Source organism: Pipistrellus hanaki, assembly GCF_964339955.1.
Source record: "Pipistrellus hanaki genome assembly, chromosome: 12".
In the NCBI taxonomy this organism is placed as follows: Eukaryota; Metazoa; Chordata; class Mammalia; order Chiroptera; family Vespertilionidae; genus Pipistrellus; species Pipistrellus hanaki.
The window spans coordinates 5824936-5848577 of NC_140514.1; the positions used below are offsets into that span (position 1 = coordinate 5824936).

General features: G+C 43.9%; 1 protein-coding gene across 1 annotated transcript; it reads right to left on the reverse strand.

Annotated features, from left to right (window-relative positions):
• Nucleotides 1–740: 740 nt before the first annotated feature.
• LAPTM4A (lysosomal protein transmembrane 4 alpha) lies at nucleotides 741–18113 on the reverse strand. The gene is made up of 7 exons (XM_084900015.1): nucleotides 17856–18113; nucleotides 8090–8210; nucleotides 5348–5424; nucleotides 5122–5244; nucleotides 2570–2665; nucleotides 1982–2080; nucleotides 741–1359 (listed from the first exon to the last, which is right to left on the reverse strand). Exons 1-7 carry the CDS (start codon nucleotides 17964–17966, stop codon nucleotides 1285–1287), a joined length of 702 nt encoding a protein of 233 aa, XP_084756141.1. The 5' UTR covers nucleotides 17967–18113; the 3' UTR covers nucleotides 741–1284.
• Nucleotides 18114–23642: the final 5529 nt, after the last annotated feature.

Genomic DNA, 23642 nt, shown 5'->3' on the forward strand with positions numbered 1-23642 from the left:
AAAACTACAATGAGATATCACCTCACCAGTCAGAATGGTTATCATCAATAAACCAGCAAACAAGTACTGGTTTGGTGATAGCCGGAGGGAAAAGGGAATGGGGGAGAGGGGTGTAGGTGAGAGTGGGGGCGGGATGGAGAGAGTTTGCTTGGGATGTTGGGCCCTCATATGTTGGAGTGCAGATGGTGTTAGTGAGTTGTATACTTGCAACCTGTGTGGTTTTGCAAACCAATGTCATTCCAACAAATTCAATTTAAAAAGATGTAAAATATATCTGTCTATAAGCTAGATGAGCACGTCACCACAGCTCTTAGCCAGATGCAAAGTGGAACATTTTCAGGAGAGAACTTCAGCTGTGGCGCCCGTAAGCTACAGTTTGCTTCTGCCTTGTGTTTGGCTCCCCTCTGGAGGTCCAATGCTGCATTTCAACATGAACTGCTCTTGACGAATTCATTACCCAACTAAATGATCTCAACATAAAAGCAGAGCTTGCCACACTACCCGCATAATTTTTCTATCAAACCATTTGTTAATTTATGATCTAAGTTAACATGATATATAGTCTCTATAATGTTAAATAATACTTCAGAGTCACTGGATTAAAGAAATGCTTTATAATAAAAAAATCTAGCATTATAGTCTCAAAAGTATCAAAATCCACGGATGTCTGAGCTTATTATAATGAAAAATATTAGGCTTTATCAAAAAAAGGGTAATAGACTTCTTAAAAATGACAACAGTACATTTTAAGAAATTTATTAAAGCATCTTATCACAAAATGGAAACATACAAATTAGAAACATGCAACCGTCATTTCCACAGTCAACTTAAAACGTCATACATTTTGTCCTGTTTTCACAGCTGACAACTTCAGATCTTACACCTAACTCACTCACCATGAATGTCTTATTCATTCCTCCTGAACGTGTCCAGGGCAGCAAATAACCAAAATGCAAATGATTATATAAAGGAAGTGCAAAGTTAAAAAGAAAGTGTGTAGAGAGCACCCCTCCCCACCCCCCAATTAAAGGCAAACAATGGCACTTTGCTCTTGCTTCACTAGATTGTCTCCAAAAACTACTAAAATGTAATAGACTTAACAAAACAAGAAGCAACTGACTTCTAATAGATGTCCCAAAAGCTGGTTAGTGTTTGAAAATAAATGCTTACACAAGGAAAATGTAGTTTATATCAAACAAGTTGAAGAGCCCTGTATTGCAGCATTCTGTAAAATAAACACGCCAAGAAGCTGGTATAGGATTTATTGACAAAGGCAGAACGTCTTCAGGCGGGTATGTAAGGAGGCGGTGGCTCTTTTTCAGGCATCTTCACTGCCATTTCATAGGTTGGCAAAACGTACTAGAGAGAGAGAAAAGTTGTATCAGACTCAATTCTCCTTTAAAATCCTACTTGGAATAATTCAGCTTTCAGATTTTATGTCCTAAAAGGGACACACAATCCCACAGAGAAGAGCTGAAGAAACTGTTAGCTAAGCAGGTCCTGAGAGCAGAGATGACTAGTAACCTGGACCTTTACATGCAGATGAGACCTCTGATCCCGAATGCTGGAGAGGGGATGGAGGGAGGAGGGATGGAGGGAAGAGGGAGGAGGGAGGGGGGGGGGAGGGATGGAAGGAATGGCAGACTAACCCTGGGGGGCTACCAAACACCTGGACAGGAAGCACGTGCCCCTGCTCTTCCCACCCTTCCCATGTGCCTGATCAAGTACCAACTACACCTCCGGTAGCTGCGGGTCTAGATTAAGGGCCCCCGTGAAGGAAGACTCCAATAAAATGCTGCATCCTGGAATTTCATCATCATCTACAGTCAAAGGATCGGGTGCTTATTTCTTCCGGGGTGAAGGGCACATCTATTCATGCCCTAAACCACAGTCATGGCATTGAAGAGAAAGTCAAGACCCAGGTTCTTGGGAATAATCAATAATGGCGAGTGAAGTTTCAATGTATTAGAAGGTCATTCACCTGTGGAGGCGCTTCAAAGGCAGGGTACACAGCAATCTCCGGTGTGTTTCTGTTGTTGATGTATTTATAGCAGTTCCAAACACAGTTGATTAGATAAGCCTAAACGAATAAAAATAAAATTTACATATGCTAGAACTCAGCAGACTACCTGTTCTAAAACGAAGGGGACTTCTAGTGCTTTCCCCCACTGTTCTCCATGGAGAAGGAAACACACCCACAGGCCAGGCCCTGCATCCACTTGCTCTCACTTAATGCCACAAGTTTTATTATCACCATTTCACAGAAAAACCAGATTTGGGGTTTCAGGTCTGATAACCATTGTTCTGCAGAAGAAATTCTGTTTCTGAACCTTGGGAATTTGAACAATTTTCAATCAAAACCATAAATCACTTCTAAAAACATGACAATCCTTAAATTTCCAACCATTATCGGGAAACAAGAGGGAGGAACATTCCCTGAAAGCTCTCTCTACCGCCGTCTCAAGATGAACAGTCACTTACTGGGAACTGTAGGGAGGTAAGCAACAGGAGGTTTAGATGGACAGTGTCACAGTCTAACTGACCCCCAAATATTTAGTCAGCAACTCACCTTAAAGATGATGAATAAGACAAAGAACGCAAGAACAATGAACAGGAGGCAGCTGGAGTCCAATGCCAGGAGGTCATCTTTATAGGGAAAATCAGGCTATAAAATAAATAAATAAATAAATAAATAAATAAATAAATAAATAGGAGGGATGAAGAGCAGAGCAGAGGATTTCTAGGCAGTGAAGCTATTCTGAACAATCTGTGATGAATACATGTCATTATACATGTGCCCAAACCTGTGTGGAACGTACACCAAAAATGCACCCTAATGAAAACCATGGATTTTAGGTGATAATGATTTGAGGTGTCAATGCAGGTTCACAACCGTAACAAATGACTCACTGTGGTTTGGGATGTGGGTAGTACGAGGTTATGGGCGTGGAAGTAGGAGCTATGTGGGAAACTCTCTGTACTTTCTGTTCAGTTTTGCGGTGAACCTAAAACTGCTCTAAGAAATAAAGTCTATTAAACATACACACACTTATAATTCAGCCACAGCACCTGCACTCTGTGACAAACTAAAGAGCATGGCACAAATACAAACAGAAGGCACCCAAGTCAGAACTGATATTCTAATAAAAACTTACAAACAGAATTTAACTCAAAGTACTTTAAAACCTCATCATTAATGCATGTGATTGATCACTTAAAATACATTTATTTGATATTCAGAAGAGTCCCAAGAGTCTAAATTGAGCTCACTTTCTTTTCAAAATCACTAAATCAAGAAGCGCTGCTATTTATCTAAAGTCCATGGGCCATTTGGTTCTACCTGGGGAACTAACTCATCTAAAAGCCAGTCGTCAGTCTCCCTGCTCATTAGGAGGGGCATGCCCTGGTTATCAGCCAGGCGGATTACATGATTTGCTGCAGGCATAAGATGTTCTACTGAGAAGGACAACAGTTAGCATTTACTGTGAGCGAGGAGGTGCGCTAGGTTCAAGGAGAGGGGCATTACAAAAGCATTGTTTAGGAGGTACAAGGTGGCCAACAGACCAAGTCCCTTCCAGGCCGAGAGACCAAGTGAACACAGCAGGAGGAACCAGAGAGGTCTGTAAAAGGAGCGGTAAACATTTCATTTTCATGGATTTCCATATAGCTCATTTAATCGTTTTAAAGCAAGTTTTTCCATGGAAATGTCAACATATATAATCTCCCATTTTCATAAAAAGTAGCACAAAGAAATCCCAAAGGACCCAAGAGAAAGAAAAAGCCACACAAGAACCCCAAACTAAGTGTGCCTTGGGACAAAACAATTCTTTAAGCTTTCTTCACCTGCAAATAAAAGGACAAACACATCATGGAGCCAGCTCATGGCAGAAATGCTGTGACTTTATGCAGAAGGCTTGCCATTTTCAGCCAGCGATGACATAAGCAGAGAGAACTGTGTTTAGACAGCTGCTGACCGGGCCAACAGGCCTTGTGCCTGGCCACCTCTCTCCAGCCACCACATTCCTCCCTCCATTCCTCTGGTGGCCAGCCCCGTCCTCTTTCCGTCCGCGGCCATCGCCATGCTCCTTCCTGCTTCACGGTGTCAGTTTTACCCGGAACGTTTCATTTTGCACTTGCCCTATCTTAATTCCTGCTTAGAACTAAGTCTCGCTCCCCAGCTCAGGTCTGATACCTGTGTGACATCCACAACACAGCAGTTCCACTCTCCCTTCACCGCTTTTACCACAATTTTAATCCAGTAACTGTCAACTTTCCAATTCCTTCTCTAGAAAGTTCTACTGATATATCCCTAAGATCCAGCAGTGCCTTGCACATAAGAAGCAACCAACAAATGTTTTTTTTAGAATGAATGATAAATTTGGTGGTACACAAAATGGATTAGGCAGAAAGTCTGAAAGTGGGGTGAAAATTCTTGAAAGGCAGAATTTTTTAAGTGAACTTTCATCTATCAGGGCCCCACTCCTCCTCCAGACCTTACTTTGGTCCAGAGTGGTCCCTGCCCCTCTATCATACAGCACTTAAGCTCTGCATTTACCACAGTCCCATGACAGCTCTAGTTCATTATCACAGATAACATCTTCATGTCCTGACTCCTCAATGATTTGCTCCTTGAAGGGGAGTTATCTTTGTTATGTGTTTTTTTGTTTGTTTGTTTGTTTGTTTTGGAGGGAGGGGTGGTTCTTTATATCTACATCATTTACCAACAGTTCGCATAGAAGAGAATAAGCAAATAGCAGGCACTCAAATATTTGCTATAAAGGCCTGCAAAAATAAAAAGCTAATACTTTAATGAGTGCCAAGTACAGTCAAATTATTATACTTTTAGTTTATTCAAAACAAAAGTTGAACTACTCCCTCAAATTCCATGATAACCATTTTTAGGGACTTCTAATACTGACTATCCAAATGGTATAAGAAGATAATTCTACTTTCATCTTACTGGTTTTCAACATGGTAGTTAAGAGTAGTGATATTATTTTAGGACACCTTAAAAAAAATAGTGTCAGTTAAAATAAAAATAGTGCCTAAGAAACTAAGAATTTAAATTTAAATATTTTAGTTAAAAGGGAAAAAATAAATTTAATTAGCATACACACTTACTAATTGATCCAGATATTCTTTGATTCTTGGCAAGTAAGTGAGAGAACTGATAGCAACCAAGCAACTGAGGACGAAGTCAAAAAGCCGGTAACAGAAGAATGGAATAAGCCAACCCACTTGATACTGAAGAAAAAAAAAATAACATCCACAACATCACATACATGGAAGTACCAAGTACAGCTCAGTAAAAAGCAAAGTCCAAAAGTTGAAAACATAGGATACTTACAGAAATTGCTCCATATACCAGCATTGAACTGATTATAAACATAAGAACAGAGACGGCAAAAAGAACACAGGCATTATCTAAGAAAACAAAAACCAAAGTCTAATTAAGCGACTTACACAAAAAGAACAAAACTCTTCATAACAAAATAACCCTTCAAAGTTAGCTTACAAACATCAAAGTATTTTCAAGATTGGCTATGAAAAAAATCTAGGAGAGTAAAAAAATTCAAGAAGGTTAAAAAAAAAAAAAAATCTGCCTCAGCTTTAAGTAATAAAGCTTAAGCAATTAGTCCCTTTGTTTTCTTGTTTGTTAAACTGCTACAAATCACTGATACTTATTAAGGACTGGAGATGCGGTGCACAAATTCATGCACTAGTGGGGTCCTCTGGGCTGGCCTGTGCCAAAACCGGCTCTCCGACATCTCCTGAGGGGTCCCAGATTGTGAGAGGGCCCAGGCCAGGTCCAGGGATCCCACCAGTGCACGATTGGGACCAGGGAGGGACACAAGAGATTGGCCAGTCAGGGAGGAACCATGGGAGAGCTCCAGAGCATGTCCAGCCCTTCTCGCTCAGTCCCAATTGGCCAAACCCCAGCAGCAAGCTAACATACCGGTTGGAGCATCTGCCCTCTGGTAGTCAGTGCACATCATAGTGACTGGTCGACCAGTTGATGTCTGCCCCCAGTGCATGCCATAGAGAGCGGTTAAGCGGCCTTGGCATATCATTATCATATTATGCTTTGTTTGGTTGAACGGGTGACCACTTAGCATATTAGGCTTTTATTATATAGGATGGTACCCTGCTAGGGAGACAGATCTCTGGTCAGAGTCTAAAAGCTAAGATGTGCAAGCAGAGAATTATAATCCAAAGTGGCAAGTGCTACAATAAGAAACAGAAACAGTCAGCTTTGGCTGGGGAATCAGGAAAAAAAATATAAAACAAATAACGTAAGTTGGGTTTTGTGATCTGAGCAGGGTTTAACTGAAGGGAAAGGCTGGTATTTCCTTAAAACACGTGTGTATTACACACAGAATGCTACAGATGCCTTCTTGTGCCTTCGATAAAATACATGATCTGAAATGAAAGGTCATCCTTAACTACTGTCCTCTTCCCCACCCCAACACCAAGCTCACTGCTCCCCATCCTTCAGCTGGGCATCTCTGCTATAGTCAGGTCTGTTTTCTGTGTTTCTCAACTTCTTCATATTGTTCCAAAGAAACACAGATACCACATGACCAAGAACTACGTATTTTTCTATTCTCTCAACAGCAAGGGCTTTTGTAGAATTATAACTAACAAAAACTGATAATGAATACATCTGATTCTCTGGAGAGTTACAAAACTCATGCAACATACAATAAACTTGTGACTTCACACCTGGAGCTCTGGCCAAGGCTGGGAGCTGTTTGTACAGACATACAAGAATCTCAGTAACCCTAAATCTTTTTCTACACCTCAATTTTAAGAGAAACACACATGATCAGGGAAGAGGCTGACGTGAGGAGGTTCAGTAACAATTTATAACCTAAAGTAAAATTTCATAAATACCATAAATGGTCATTAGGACCTAGTTTATTTAGCGTTGTATCTTGGTTTTTAAATAAAAACAGACAACTAAAAAACAAAACAAAACAAAAAAACAAATGCCAGAAGGAATGTTTCTAGTATGTTCTGGGTATTTTTTCCTATAACATTTGACAAAAAAATTAAAGAATTATACTATACTTTGAAAAGACAATCAGGAGACCCCCCTGCCTTTAAAAAAAAAAAAAAAAAAAAAAAAGCACCTTAGATACAAAGTGTGAAAAGTTGTTAGAGCTTTCATAAACGTATGATGGATGCCCACTACCTGGCTCCTGGAAACAGAGGTTAGCCCTGAGGACAATTAATCATTTAACAACCAAATTTTTTTTAAAAAAACAACTTCATAAATGGATTAGAGCCGGTCATAAAGGTAACGAAGCACACAACTTTATAATAAAAGCTAATAATTTTAAAAATGATCATTCAGATCCTGTAATATAACATATAACATATACAGTGAACTGGGAACATTCTTCTTAAGTGAAATTTTTTTAAAATCAACATAAATTATTTGCACTGAGAAGTCTGAGGCATAGTTTCCTGCTCAAATACTAAATTTCTAACATAATTTATAATAATGTAAAAACTACAACTTTTCTGCACCTGAACTGTAGAGCAGATAAATGAAAACACTGCTATCAGGAAATATATAGTTTTAAAAAGGTAATCTATGAATGTCCTAAGGTTCCTCTATTTTTAACTCTAATGGCAGGTCTTTTTCATTCAAACAGAAATATATTTAGAATAGTGACTCTAAGCAAAAGACATCACCAAATATTCAAATAACTTGTATTTCATATTTACTGTAAGTCTTTTTGTTCCATAAGCAAATCTCCCATCCTCTGCTGCACTTGTCAGCTGACCCTCAAAGGTTCACAGTTTTTTAGTAATTCCTTCTTTCCCTCTGATTTCCACAACACCAAAACAGGAGTCAAAGTATGAAATACCATTTCTAGCCATTACATTATCTGGCTAGAAATGCTCAATTATACCAGTAATCCTCACTGAGTATCTTTGAAAAACCCAGAAAACACTTTTCTGCCTCAGCAAGTTTAATAACTTAAACAGAATTTAATTCATTCTCTTTGAAATAACATGCGTGTGTGTGTGTATGTGTGTGTGTGTAATTAGCAAGAGATATTTTCACCTAAAAACATACCTGTCATTCTCTCAGATGAGTAGTAGTTGCCAATGACTTCATACTGAATGTTGACAGATGGCATTGAATTTGGATGAGTTACCTCCACAGTCAGCAAAATTGCCATCAACAGGTTAACCACCTATGGAAGATAATTTTATCAATTATATTAGAGGCCTGGAGCATGAAATTCTGGCACTGGGGGGAGGGGGGGTATCCCTCAGCCCTGCCTGCGCTCTCTTGCAATCTGGGACCCTCAAGGGATGTAACAGTGCAGCAGGCAGCCAGGGAGGAGCCAGAACCGGGGCCGCTTAAGCTTATCCCAGCCCAAGGCACCTGCTGCCCCAGCTCAGTAGTGCTGCCTAGGAGTTGAGAGAGGCTCCCGCTGTCCCCAGTCGTGAACCCGGCTTCTGGCTGAGCGGCACTCCCCTGTGGGAGTACACTGACCACCAGAGGGCAGCTCCTGCATTGAGTGTCTGCCCCCTAGTGGTCAGTATGCATCATAGCAACTGGTCAATGGTTGTTCTATCATAACGGTCGCTTAGGCTTTTATATACGTAGATTATTAATCAGGCAGCAGTTTGCAGCACAATCTTTAAATGTCTTCCCATATTTAAAATTGTTTTATTTGAAGTAGGAAAGACATGTACTTGGAGACTACCTGTGAGATAAAATATGCAATACCACTCTAAGAATATTTTTAAATAAACATATGATAAAGTTAAAGTATAAACTTATCTGTTTCCAAGAAAAGATGACTGATTTGATTCAATACAACAGACTAAAACAAGGCAACAATTAAACATAAGGGACCATTACAAATCGTTCGGGTCGTATCTTCAGAGGTCTGGTATCGAAGAAGCTAGCTCATCCAATATACTTATCCATCAGACAATGTAACAGCCACCAGAAAAGCTTAAAACCCTTCCACAATATATCCTCTCCATTGATATAGAACTATTTCCTCGGACTAAATGCTTTAAAGATTTTGACTGTCACTTCACATACTAGTCTTAATTCTACCCTCCGAGATAATCTGCCCCCCCTCCTGAGTAAGTGCTCCTCTAACATCTACGGATGGCTGACATGTGCCTCCAAGCAAGTCTTTTCCAGAGCTAACCCTCAGGTTCTTAAACTGCTTCTCTCACGAGCATCCTGCCAACTACGTCAGAACTCCCCTTTGCTCTCCTCTACACACATGCCCGTTTGCTGCACACCCTTAAGTGAGCTGAGATGGGCCTGGAGCGAACTCAGGGGTCCCAGCTAACAAATTGCAGTTAAGGCGGCCTGAAATCACACTGGCCTCTAAATGTTTTGAATGGCCAAAACCGGTTTGGCTCAGTGGATAGAGCATCCGCCTGAGGACTGAAGGGTCCCGGGTTTGATTCCGGTCAAGGGCATGTACCTTGGTTGCGGCCACATCCCCATTAGGGGGTGTGCAAGAGGCAGCTGATCGATGTTTCTCTCTCATTGATGTTACTAGCTTTCTATCCCTCTCTCTTCCTCTCTGTAAAAACTCAATAAAATATATATTTAAATGTTTTGAATGTTATATGAGATTAACTCCCTAAAAACCCTAATTCTTTCCCACACTTGACCCCACTGGGCTGCCATCTGAACCTGTACAATTGGTTCAGAGGCTCAAGCGTAAGCCCTCACACATTTCCAATTGAATTTTATCTTATCACGCTCTTGCCTGGTAAGCCGTTTCTCAATTTAGATTCTGATACCATACAGATTTCCTCTCTTTGCTTCCTGCTTTGAAAATATAATCAGCATGTAATCAGTATTTCCATTGGTGAAGCCAGCTGCCAGAGGCTGTCCTCTTCCCATTAATAATGTTTCAGTGAAATTCTTTATCTGATCCAGAGAAACATCTTGAGACCTTGTCAAACATCTTGCTGAAATCCCTTTGTAAATATCCAGTAAATTTTCCAGTGACATGGGAGGGTTGTAACTCCATTTAAAAAGGAAATATTCATGCCTCTAGTTCTGAGTCCCTGCAGTATCCCAGGAGGCACCACGCCGTTTAATGCTCAAACTGGTACCAATGATTTCATAGGAAAAATCGCACCTACAATTGGAGTCAGGCTTTCCCATCTGAGTTCACAGAATCCGTCCTCTCCCCTTGTGAAATGGGATACTTTCAAGGAGTGTTTATTTTTGCTGTTGATAATTCCCTCCGAGGCCTGTTGATTTGTGGACATAGTGGAAGGGAGGGTGAGGGACAGGCAGATAGATGTTGGGGAGCACACAGACTGGGCTGGAAAGTGTGTAGGGAGGACATCTGAGAAAAGGAAGTGTGCGGAAGGCCCCTGCCCTGTTTATGGGAATCCCAACTGAGGGGAGTGTGGAGGGCTGCGCTCTGGTCATCCCAGACCTTTCCAAACTGTGCGAGAACAGACCACCGGGTGTTTACTGGAATCCTTAATCTTTCTTTTACATAGTCCAAAGTTTTACATAAGTCTCCTCTTTCCCCAACTGACGCCCAGCCCCCAGCCATTCCCACCCTGGGCAAGCCCCCACCACTCTAGTGTCTGTGTCACCCTGGATGATAAGTAAGTTTTATCAGCACTTAAATTTTCTTAGAGGTGTTTATCACTCAGTACACACTCTCTAAGACCAAGTCTTTATCTTTAAGATAAGGCTAGGAGATATAAACAGTGTCACAATATCAAATACACAATCCACTAGTATTTCTTAAGATATACACTATACCAAGTATTGTGATGTATATCACTTCACTTTACTTAAGTGAAGTAAATACTACTAAAGCCCACTTGCAAATGAGGAAACAGGTTCAAAAAAGCAAAATAATTTGTGTAAGGTCACTGAGCTGACAAGAGGATGGAGCTAGAACACAAATCTGCTCTTTCTAAGCCAGCCTGCTTCTTCGCACTACAGGTCTTTCCAAAACAAATGATTACCTAAGGCTGTAAAACATTTATACCCTACTCTCTAAATAAATGTTCAGTGACATGCCTTTTTCCTTGCACTGGTCAAAGGCAAGGTGCTTTATCCTTCAACTCCGGAGAGGCCTTACAAGGGAAAATCCCATTTGCAAGATGGCTCCGAGCTGAAGGCTGACTTTTCCATAGTGCATTCTCATTGCAATGGGTGTTCCCAGTGCATATGGTATAAACATAGGAGTTAATGATTAGATGCATTAACTGTGCTATAATCAGATACATCTACCAACGTTATATATTCTGTTTAAAAAAGCTTAGAATCGATTCAGCCAACTCTTTGCTAAACACAACATACTCACAGCTAAAAAGCTCTGCACAGAAAATGTAAAGAAAAATATGCAAACTCAATTATTAATGAAGGACATGGCACATCCAAAATATTTAGAAGTTTAATTTTTTTCCTTTTTAAATTTTTTTTTTTAATCCCAAAGAATTAAGATGTCTTTTCTTACCCTGGCTGGCATGGCTCTCACACAAAAGGAGATTTCGTTTTGGTTCGATTTCCACTCAAGGGCATGTACCTGAATTACAGGCTCCATTCCCCATCCTGGTTTAAGTGAGTTCAGGAGGCAACCAATGGATGAGTCTCTCGCACATCAATGTCTGTCTGTCTGTCTGTCTGTCTCTCTCTCTCTCTCTCTCTCTCTCTCTCTCTCTCTCTCCCCCAACACCCCCCCCCCTTCTATCCCTCGTTTCTCCTCCCTTCCACTTTCTCTGAAAATCAATGGAAAAAATATGCTCAGGTGAGGATTAACAAGAAAAAAAGTATTTTCTTCTCTTCCATGGATAAGTCACAATCATCCACTATTATCTTCTTCTAGTACTAACACCTCACATTTCATTTCAGTGAGTCATACCCCTGAGTAATAAAACAAAACATGAGTCTAATCAAAAGAACCAAGAAATGGTAAAATAAATTTCAGTGCTACTTCATTAAAAACACACATTACATCACCATATTTCAGTAGAACCCTAAGTCACATTTTAAACTACCAGCCTGGAAACCCATCCTTGTGGCCTTAAAAGATTCACCAATCAACACCCAGCCTGTGCTTAAATACAGGCAATTCACTTGATTTCAGTTGATTATTTCTAAGTTTCATGTAGCCTTTTTCAAAAAATACATAAAACTAATTTTATAGTCTTGTGATAGAAAATTTCTCTGAAAACTGCAAATATGTACAATTCCAGAATATTTATTCCCAATTCATTTTCCCTTTATTATGCTTAACAAAGAAAATTAACAAAAATGTAATTAAAGTAATTCCTTTCTAAATCTAGTGTTATGGAGAAGTATAGAATGCAGCAGCTAACCACATACGTTAACACCATGGGCAACGGACAAACCACTCAATGTGGAAATGGTACTAAAAACTTAGTGGGTCAAAAAATATTACCTTATTTTCAGAGAGAAAGAGAAAAAAATAGAGAGAGAGAAATGCCCCCCAATGGGGACTGGGCCCAAAACCTAGGCATGCGCCCTGACCTGGAATCAAAATCAAGACACAGGATGATGCTCAACCAACCGAGCCACGCTGGCCCACGCAGTTTGCATTATATTTGAAAGCCTTTTTCACACCTTGTATAAATAAACAAGAACAACAAAAACCAGAAATACTAGATTTCTCTTGTTACAAAGAAACAGGACCAGGCCATGGAAACAGCCCTTTGCTTTCTCAGTTCATTGCCTCGCTCAGCCCAGAAGATTCTTTTGTGGCCTGGTTTTTGCTTTTTAATTATTATTCTTGACTTTTCCCACAGCATATTTTCCACAACCCAATATCTGTGGAGACTATAATTAAAACAATGTGTTTGCTTCAAGGCTTCCCAACAGGGTCTCCTAGGCCAAGGAGGGGGGAATCCACAGGGAGCTAAGTCAGCAAGAGCTGTCATCAGATAAAGATAAAAATTAACTATCTCTAACATTTAATTCAAGGAGGGATTAAGCAAAATCCAACTAACCAACCAACAAAGCTCACAGAGAACAGCACGGTGATTACTGGAGGGAAAGGGGGTGGAGGAAAGTAGGAAAGGGCAAAAGGGGGTAAGTAGTAACAGAAGGAAACTTGGGGTGGTGAACACACAATACAAGTACAGATGATGCGTTCCAGAACTGTACACCTAAAATCTTTATAATTGTACTAATCAATGTCATCTCAATAAATTCAATGAAAATAAAATCGAAAATTTAAAAAAACATAGAGAATTTAAATTATAATAAATGTATGTTATATGTTTTTTTGTTGTCTTTTACCCTTATGTGCAGTTACTAATGAGTTATTCCTCCTGTTTTTTATAGGAGACAATTCATTTAAAAAATCTCTAGCCCTGGCTGGCATGGCTCAGTGGTTAGAGTGCACCAAAGGGTCTCGGGTTCGATTCCTGGTCAAGGGCACCTACCTTGGTGCAGGTTTGAACCCCAGTACAATCAGGGTCCATGCAGGAGGCAAACCAATCGATGTGTCTCTCTCACATTGATGTTTCTGTTTCTCTCTCTTCTCTCCCCTTCAAACCCCCTCCCCCCTCTATAATAAAAAAGGAAAAAATATCTTTGGATGAGGATTAACAAAAAAGTAAATTTAAGAGATGTACAAACTTTTCCAGGTGCACAATGAGAAAACCAGATCCCTCTGGCTGGGAAGCAAGGAAAGTTTCCACCAAGAAACATTTGAGCTAACCCTTAAAAAATTAACCAAACTGGCAAAATGTTAATGGTTGAAGCTGGGTGATTTTTATACTACTTCACTATTTTTGTACATTTGAAATTTTCCTTCATAAAGTTTTTTTTAAGAGTTGGGAGAAGATTTCAGGGAAAATAAATAGCACAGGACAATGTGTTTGAGGAAAGATAGTAACTTTGAAATGAAAACAAGCTATTCTTATGTAAAGGAATCCAGCTGGGGTGAGAAAGGAATCTGCTTGAGGAAACCTGCCTTTACCTCTCCCCCAGCTACCGAACTTTAGACTGCTTATGTGTGAGGCACTCATGAAGAATTAGCCACACTTAAACAGACAATAGGGTTCACCCGAGAAAGATGAATCATTTCAAAATAAATTCTGTTGTCAAATGGAAAACAAATAGGTCACCAGATCTAAAATTATTCCCAATGGTCAAAATGCATTCTTGGCCCTAGCTGGTTTGGTTCAGTGGATAGAGCGTCCGGTTGCGGACTGAAGGGTCCCAGGTTCAATTCCGGCCAAGGGCACATGCCTGGGTTGTGGGCTTGATCCCCAGTAGGGGGCGTGCAGGAGGCAGCCAATCAATGATTCTCATCGTTGATGTTCCTATCTCTCCCTCCCTCTCCCTTCCACTCTGAAATCAATAAAAATATTTTTTAAAACAAACAAAAAAATGCATTCTTTTAGTATACCATTAATTCCTGCAGCAGAAATTAATGCCCATTTTTAATCATTCAGTAAATATTAACTAGAAAATATACCACATGAGAAACTATTGTTTAAAATAATGTCTTCAAATTCTTTTATACATGATAGAGAAAACAATTTCAGAAATGCCAGAATTTTAGCTGGAGCTCATTCTGAAACTTCATATATTACTAAACCCAGCTTTAAGTCAGGCATGCTTCCTTCAAATCTAAATGCCGAAAACTAACACGTCAAGCCTGGTGCATGTAAGTGGCTCTGGCTCCCCAATACCCTACTGCCCTCTTTAGTGGCACACCATTAATACTTCAGTATATAGCATTACCGTCTCTTTACTAGCCCAGTAGAAACAGTTGCTAGAAAGCAATGACACAGTATCAGATACAGTCACTGATACGGTGCCTGGGCCCAGGAGGCGGGGAGGGCTGCATCTCTGGGTTCCAGCCAGCAGAGGCCATCCATCTAAAGAATCATAAATATTCTCCCCCCCCCTCCCCCCCCCCCCCAACAGAGGCGAATGTCACAGCAGGGTAGCTGGAGAGGGGTGTGACATCCCGCCTCATCCATTTCCCTGATTTTTCTCCTTTTTTAGCAAAGGCGCTTCTGGCAACAAAATGCACTGTTAGGACAAACCCTTTGTTTAGATATTTTATTATGCTTTTCTCTAACTGGTCGTGTTTTCTAAATGCTCTATGCTTCCCCAACTAAAAGCCACACTTTTAAAAGTCACCAGCAAAACTGTAACGAAAACCAACAGCCTTTTCCAATCTCGAATCTGCTAACTTTTTCATCCTGCCACCTTATTAATGTACCCTGAGCTTCATTTCTGTGTATGTGCTCCAAAGTCCTTTGTAATGCCAGACAGTCCTTTGTATTGGTGTGGAGGAAATACCAATAGAAAAGATCGATGACTTACGGTCCCAGTGGCTTACTCTTTTTGCATATCCACCAGGCTTTTCCACTCTAGGTGGTCAATAAATCCCTTAATTTAAGATTGATTTAACCAATTATTTTGAATTTAATTAAAAAAGGTCTGCCACTTACGTCTACAGACACTTACGGCGTGCAAATGGTTAAGCAGCTTATAATAATCTATTAACCAGAAAAGTCCACGCAGAGTAAAGACAGCTCTGGCTAAAACAGGGACAAGGGAGACGTGTGAAATGTTCACACACCAAGTGCTTCAGAGAAAAAGGCGGTTAAACTCCTCATTCTGTTTTGGGAGAATAAATGCATTTTGAGTTTTGTTGTTTTAGCTCCCACTTTTCCCTGCTATTCCTTTCATTTTTATGAACTGAGCCCATAGCACTTAAAAAAAAAGAAAGAAAATCTGCCTTGAGCCCTGGCCAGGGAGCTCAGTAGGATAGAGCAATCGTCTGCATACACCAAGGTTGTGGGTTTGATCCTAGGTCAGAACACATACAAGAATCAACCAATGAATGCATAAATAAGTGGGACAACAAATCGATGTTCCTCCCTCTCTCCCTCTCTCTACCACCCCCTCTCCCTCTCTCCCCCCCCCTTCCTCCCTTCAATCCTCCCACCCACCCTCCCTCTGTTCTTCCCTCCCTCTCTCCACCCTCTACCCCTTCCTCTTTCTCTAAAAAATAAATAACATTTTAATATGCCTTGGAAAGAAAAAAGGCCAATTACTTTCAGATGGTTGAAATTGGGATGGTGGTTATTTCTTCTAGAGAAGTTGGAAATCCTTTGTTCCGTGAAAAGAACGTCATTGAGAAGAAAAGGAAGACTGGGTTTGCAGGCAGGGCCCTCATTCTCAGTTACAGTAGGAGGGAAAGGTCATCCTCTAGGGAGGAGGGAGGCGGGTGAGGAAGAGGTTTGAAGGCTTTTAAGATTTCAGTGATCCTTTCAGGCGAGCCAAGGCAGAGTCCAAGGCAAACAAAAGAAAGTAAAGACCCATCCCCTTAGCAAATGGATTAGAAAGAAAAAAGAAAGTTAGAATGCAACGGCTCCTATTGCCATTAACTGATCGGTGTCCCGTATGACCAGTCCGTTAAAACACAGAACTAGAAAGGAGCCTTTTCAGGGGACTTTGTTAGAACTACACCAGTGAAACGTCTCTACTATAAAAGCCCAGGAAGCATTTCTTAGAAACAAGCAAAGGAGCCTGCGCATTCCCGCCTTGCTGTTGTTTCTAGTGTTCCTAACGAAGCCGGGCTGTGAAAAACAAAAACCCGAACAGGGCTGCCGGGAACGATGTGTAGATCAGAGGCGGGGGAGGAGGGGAGGCCATGAAACACGATCTGCCTCAGACTGAGGCCCCAAGTGAAGACGATGCGCATCTGGTGTTTGTCCAACAGTAATGACTTCAAGGCGCTGCGCAGGGGGAGGCGAAAGGAATGGCTGTGGTGAAGCTCTCCCCTTAAACTCCTCAGAAACAATGCCACCACCACCCCCCCCCACACACACACACACAGTCCCAGCCATGAGGGGAAGTGGCCAAGGCGCCGACAGAAGTGTGCCAAAGCCTCTGCAAAGGCGGCACACCCCAAACCACCTCCAGAGACCCACATGGAGAAGCCCCGGGCACATCAGCTTCCGGACGCAGGTGTCCCGGCGATGATGTCCGAGTGCACGCAGGTGCTTAGGAGTGAACCGTCCATCAACCTGGCCACGGCAGGTGATCGCACAGGTCTCCATCCGGGGGTCCCACCCGCGGCCAGGACCGGACAGGCCCTCCAACAGGTCGCTTAACCAGACGCAGGGCGCCTGCCTAGGGCTGGGGGACGGGGGGTAGCAGAGCTGCACCCCAAACTGCACCCCAAGCGGACCGAGCGCGGACCCCCGCCGAGCGCGGCCTCCTGCCCACACCACAGGCGCCCCCTCGCAGAGGCCCGGGAGCCCCCGATGGAGGCGCCGGGGGCCTTTCCCTCCCGGCTACGCAGGCAACACACAGCGTCGTCGAAGCCAGGCTGCCCGTCCTCAGACCCGCTCCTCGTCGTTCCGTTTGGGAGAGAAATTCCAGGGAGCAGGGAGGGGGCCGGAGGGTGAGGGCTGCTTTCCGACCAAGGAAGCACCAAAAAGAGCTGAAACCTGGTAATTTCCAGAACTTTCCCACCAAAACACAACACCCTCACTTCCCTCCTCCCCCTCGGCCCGCGCCGCCTCCGCCCGGCCCGGCCCGGCCCGGCCCCGCTGCCCAGATCCTGGCCAGGAACCACCTCCCCATCCCTCCCCACCCCCGCCGCCCGGATTCCCGGACACAGTCCTCCCCTCCCCTCCCCTCCCCTCCCCTCCCCGACCCCGCAGTGAGGGCGCCCGCAAAAGCAGCCCCCCTAGGGCCCGGCCGCCCCGCCCCGCCCCGCACCCCGTTTGCAGCGCCCCCAGCCCAGTGCGCACTCTCCCGCCGGGCGCCCGGCCTCCCGGCCTCCCGCCCCGGGCCGGGCCTCCGCCCGCGGCCCGCCCGTCCTCACCATGTACCAGGTCCCCAGGATGATCGTCCCGGTGCGGACATGGCAACAGCCGCAGCACCGGGTGCTGTAGAACCGGTCGCCGCGGCTCCGCTTGAAAGTCATGGACACCATTGGGGGAGTCTCGCGGGGGCCTCGTTCTCGGCCGGGGCCCGGACAAAAGCTTTCCGCTCAACGGATGAGCCCAGCTGAGCTCCGTCCGTCCCCGTGTCGCCCGACACCCAACGACGCGTCTTCAAGCCCGGCCCCGCCCCCGGCCCGGCCCCAGCCCCCGCCTGCGCGCCTGCGCGCCGAGGCCCGGCGCCGCCCTCGCGCGACCTCGGGCGAAACACCCCTCCTTTCCCCGCCTCCCCGCCTCCCGCGGGCCAATAGGAGAGCGGGAAGCTCGGCGGGCGCGGCCTCTGATTGGATCAACTTGGAAAGTGACGAGACGTCACGCCCAAACAGAAGTGCAACTCGCCTCCGCTCTCGAGGGAGGGCGAGGGCTGGCCGGCTCCGAGGCCCGCGGTAGCTGGTAGCCCCGTAGGTTGCCATCTCCGAGGCGAGAGCGGAAAGAGGAGAAAAAGGCATTTAATTAGGAAAAGGGAGCGACGGCGTGGGGAGCTGGCAGGAAGGGTCGAAGGACTTTTCGGAGTGACGTCATTGCCACGTACTGCTTCGGAAGCGTCGCGGGAGGGCGGCCGCTCACGTGACCTTGGCGCGCTGCCATTATTGGGCGGGCCGGGGCGGTGCCTGTGGAGGGTGGGCGGGGCTAAGCCCCGAGTGTAAGCCCGCCCCCTGCGGGGGCGGAGATTTGGTTCCCCTGGTCCCTCTCCCTGAGCCTGGGTGCTGGGAGCCAAGAAACACCATGGAAACCTGCCAAAGGCAGCTCGGAGGCCAGAGGATGGAGATGAGTGAGGACAATACAGCAGAGATAGACCATCAGAGTGATTTTTATGGGAAGATTGTAAGCACGTGGAAATAGACCAAAAGTTCACTAGGTGTCCTCTCTCCTGGTTCACCTTCCGGGGATTCTGATTCTCAGGGGGCTCTCCGTCTTTGTGGAGCTCTGTGCAACTCTAAATTGTAGGTAACTGACAGCCAAACAAAATTCTTTTGTCCATTCAACTTCATATTGAGTCGTCCCCCCTCCTTGGAAAAAGCCGTCTTGCATTATTTGTAAATTCATTTCCTATTCCTGACTCAATAATTATAAGTGAGTACTTAAATTCTGCTTTAACCTGGTTCTAACATCTTACTTGTCTCCTTAATGAGTAAATAAAACATTTGACACTTGTTGATTTTGTTTCCAAGGGATTTTTGACTCTTTCCCTTTTAAAAAAAAAAAAAAATACTGCCAGTGTGGCTCAGTTGGTTGAGCATCCTTCCTGCATCAGTGAACCAACATTTCCCAGGTAACCAATGCACAAAGTTTCAAAACCATGCATAGGAAAAGAGCCAGTCATTGTTAATGTAACTATGACAAGGTTATTGATATGGTTTCATAGTCTACATTGTAACTGAACTGTAGGGAGCTACTACTCACTAAATTTTAGTGTAGAATCAAAGAATAGCCATGAATATCTTCTAAAAGGGCTATTAAGTCCTGGCCAATTTGGTTCAGTGGATAGAGCTTCAGCCTGTGGACTCAAGGGTCCCGGGTCCAATTCAGATCGGGGGGGCATGTGCCTTGGTTGCGGGCATATCCCTGGTGGGGGGTGTTCAGGAGGCAACTGATTGATGTTTCTCTCTCATCAATATTTCTAGCTCTCCCCCTGCCTTCCTCTGTAAAAAAATTAATAAAATATATTTTTAAAGACAAATAAAATAAATAAAAAGGCTATTAAAATACTCCTTTTTCCAGGTACATATGTGTGTGCTACTGAATTTTCTTTGTATATTTCAACTAAAAGAACATATCACAGATTGCATGCAAAAGCACATGTGAGAATCGAGCTATTATTGTTATCCAGCCAAACATTAAAGAGATTTTCATATAAATATAAAATAATGTCACTCTCCTCATTCCTCTTGTAAATTTTAGAAAATATAGTTATTTTCCATAAGGTTATTTTACGTTAACCTATCATGGATTATTGTTATTTTTAAATCAATTCATAGATATTTTAAATCATCCCAATTTTAATTTATGGTATGGTAACTCTCAATAGCAATAACCCATATAAATAAAAGCTCTTGGTGTCCTCTATGATTTTTAGAAGTGTGAAGAGTTCTGAGACCAACAGGTTTGAGTATCAGTAACCTAATCCTTCTCACCACCACAGTGGACAATGGTTACTGACATTTGAAGTGGGGGCTTGGAGGTACTAAGAGCTGCCCTCGGATTATTTTTGAACAGAAGAGGAAAGTAAATTTAGGGTTCTCAAAATGCTTAATAGTGCGGGTTTACACAACTCTCACATTAACAGCTTGGATACCTGGCTAGTCAGCATTTGCCTGGACAAGAAGCTTGTCTGAATCTTTTTCCACCTGTAAAATGGAAATGAGATCTGCTTTCTAATGAAGCTTTAATTTCTTTGCTCTGATGAAAGCAGAGGCAATCACGCCTTGAATATTCCTACGATTTCCTTATTCATCTCCAGTCCCTCAAGGTATCTCTTGTCTGCTAACATTGGTAATTATCTCCTTTAGCCAAATTAAACATGAGGTTTCTATTTTTAATTGCTCCAAGGTATTGAAAGGAGTAATTGGTAAGTGCTGCCCAAGTATCTTGAAGATGAAAAGTACTATGTAATTATCACCGTGGGAAAATTACTTTCCGCGCACTTGGCTAAAATCACCACTTGGGCTGTGGGATTACATTTTAACCATGAGGACTCCTGGCGTGCACACAGCAAGTTTAGCATCTTTCTGTTTCTTCTCCTTTAAATCTTACAGAAGCATCGAGAAGAATGCCAAGTCAGTGAACTTGATGTTCCGCAAAATGAGGAGCGGATACCCATGGCCTTCAAAATACAAATCAGGGCTGCCAAGAGCAGCTGAGATTAGACAAAAGCCATAGAGGAGGAAGTGAGGGAGAGACAGGCCCACGCAGGGTTTAAAACACACCAACAGGCCCGTTTCCCCAGGCCCGTGAGAGCTAACAAACTATCATCCAAAGGGCCCTCGTCCTTGTAAAAAAAAAAAGGGGGGGTGGATTTTGGACACTGACACGTACACAGGGAGAAAGCTATGTGAAGATGAAGGCAGAGATAAAGGTGGGGCTTGCAGGGTTCAAGAGCTGCCCTCAGGTTATTTTTTAACTGGAGAGGACAGCGAGTTTAAAGTTTTCAAAATGCTTAACACTCTGGGTGTATACAACTCTCACCTTAACGAACGACCACACCCTTGCAGAACCAGACAGAACAGCCCCATGGCTGACATTAGGACCAGATGCAATGACCAACTGCCCCCCTACCCTAGTGCTAACCATCGCAGTAACCACACCCTTTGCTCCACCATGACTGATGGCTTTCCCCTGCAGAGCCCATCCCCAGGAAGCCGTCAGGGGCCAGGTCGTTGAGCATGAGCCCACCTGTGACTCGGTGCAGCACCGTTTTCTCAGCTGCAAAGCCCCATGTATTGGCCTTTGATGAGCGCAGGTGAACGGGCTGGACTCCCTGAGTTTGAGAGCAGCGTGGCAGGGCTGGTTCCTTCCGAGAGCCGCGAGAGGGCATCGGTGCCAGGCCTCTGGCCTCTCTGCTAGTGATTTGCTGGCTGTCTTTGGCATTCCTTTGCTTGTAGAAGCCCCACCTCGATCTCTGCCTTCATCTTCACCTGGAGTTCTCCCTGTGTGCATGTCAAGTGCCCAAATTCCCCTTTTCGTAAGGACGCAGGGCCCTTTGGATGAGGACCCGTCCCGATGGCTTCTGTTTTCCCTAGAGCAGTGGTCGGCAAACTCATTAGTCCACAGAGCCCAAGATCAACAGGACAACGATTGACATTTCTTTTGAGAGCCACATTTTTTAAACTTAAACTATATAGGTAAGTACATTGTTATTAACTTCATTAGGGCACTCCGAAGCTGGCCTTTGCTAAACACTCAAGGGGCCAAAGAGCCGCATGTCTGCTGACCACGGCCCTATAGTGCAGAAAGAATTTATTTGCCTCATTAAAAAAAATCTCAATGGTGCCTTTACCTAAAAATCCAACTTTTTCATTCAAGGAGTTGCAAACAGCGTTTAAATAAAAACTTTCCATGGCTTTAGGTTGACAGTTTGAAAACTCCCCGGTTTCCCGAGGGAACCTATCAAAACGTTTTAAAGGCATAAACTTTATAATTGATGGGTCTACTGGTCTGCTGGGAGGACAGCTCTCTCCGCTCCGACCCACAGCTGAAGCAGGGAGCAATGTGGATGCCAACTAAGTCCTGCACCAGCGGCTGGAAGAGGAGCTGCGATAACTCAGGGTGGAAACCTTATGTGTCATTATCTCACACAACTGTACTCCTTCAAGAGCGAAAAAACAAAACAACCAAAAGCTTTCCCCATCGCTTTAAAAATGTCCTGAGCCACCCCCTCCCAGAAAGTCCTTCCTTCCTGCGGGAAAATGGAGAACGAAGGGTTCCCCTGTGCCTGGCTGGCTGGGCGCCCGGGCTCGGGCTGTCACAGGCCCCGAAAACAAAGGGAAATCCCAGCCAAGTCCTCCCCGGGCCTGAGCATCCCGAATGGCCTCTTCTTAACTTAGCTCACTCCATCAGCAGTGGCTCTCTTTCTTTCTTCTTTTCTTTTCTGGATTTTAAAAAATATTATTTCATTGATTTCAGAGAGGAACGGAGAGGGAGAGAGAGATAGAAACTTCCTTGATGAGAGAGAATCAGGGATCAGCTGCCTCAGGCGATGGGGAAAGCTGATCAATGATTCTCTCTCATCATGGATGTTTATATCTCTCTGTCCCTCTCCCTTCCTCTCTGAAACCAATAAAAATATGTTGTCGCCCTAACCGGTTTAGCTCAGTGGATAGAGCGTCAGCCTGCGGACTGAAAGGTCCCAGGTTCGATTCCAGTCAAGGGCATGTACCTTGGCTATAGGCACATCCCCAGTAAGGAGTGTGCAAGAGGCGACTGAATTGATGTTTCTCTCTCATCAGTGTTTCTAACTCTCTGTCCCTCTCCTTTTCTCTCTGTAAAGAATCAATAAAATATATATATTTTTAAATATGTGGATCACTTGCCGCCAGGTCCTCACGGCCCTGAGTCCACCTGCTGGAGTGGACCAGACAGGAAACGGACAAGATGCTGAGGGAACCAGGGCCCAGCCAGACTCTAAGCTCCCACCTTGACTACTGCAGGGGGCACCATTCGCCTGGCACACCCCGCTGGCTTTCCTCAGAATCTGTGTGTGAGTTTGTCTGACGCCGTTGGCCAGACAGCTCCTGCCAGTCCGGGACATGTTTATACATCGTTTAATATACCAAACCACCTAGCACGAAGCCAAGCTTGATACATATTTGCTGATGGATGGGCTATCCAGAAACGCAGTCATTGACCCCAGACCACAGAAAAATGGATTGTTTTGTCTGCTGAGAGCATCTGTGTCAGAGCTCTGCACACCGGCTTCTGCCCAGCTTCGGCACCTGGGCTTACAGGGGTCACTTAGAAATGGGACCTTCTGTGGCGTGTCTGAGCAGCGGTATGGGCGACCCACGTGGCTTTCTGGCCCTGCCATGAGTCACAGGGAGAATTGACGCACTCTAGAAACACAGAACGGGGTTTGGGTTAGTCATGCTCAGAACCAATTCCTCCCAGAGGCCCAGGCTATTTCTGTGTGATGTATTTATTTTTTATGAAGCGTGAGGCAGCAAAACCACATT

Excerpts from the sequence above, each read along its gene's own strand:
- LAPTM4A (XM_084900015.1), bottom strand. The coding sequence starts at position 17,966 with ATGGTGTCCATGACTTTCAAGCGGAGCCGCGGCGACCGGTTCTACAGC. Across the intron at positions 8,211-17,855 it reads TCCTGGGGACCTGGTACATG|GTGGTTAACCTGTTGATGGC; the intron begins GTGAGGACGGGC and ends TATCTTCCATAG. Across the intron at positions 5,425-8,089 it reads CTCATCTGAGAGAATGACAG|ATAATGCCTGTGTTCTTTTT; the intron begins GTATGTTTTTAG and ends TTGTTTTCTTAG.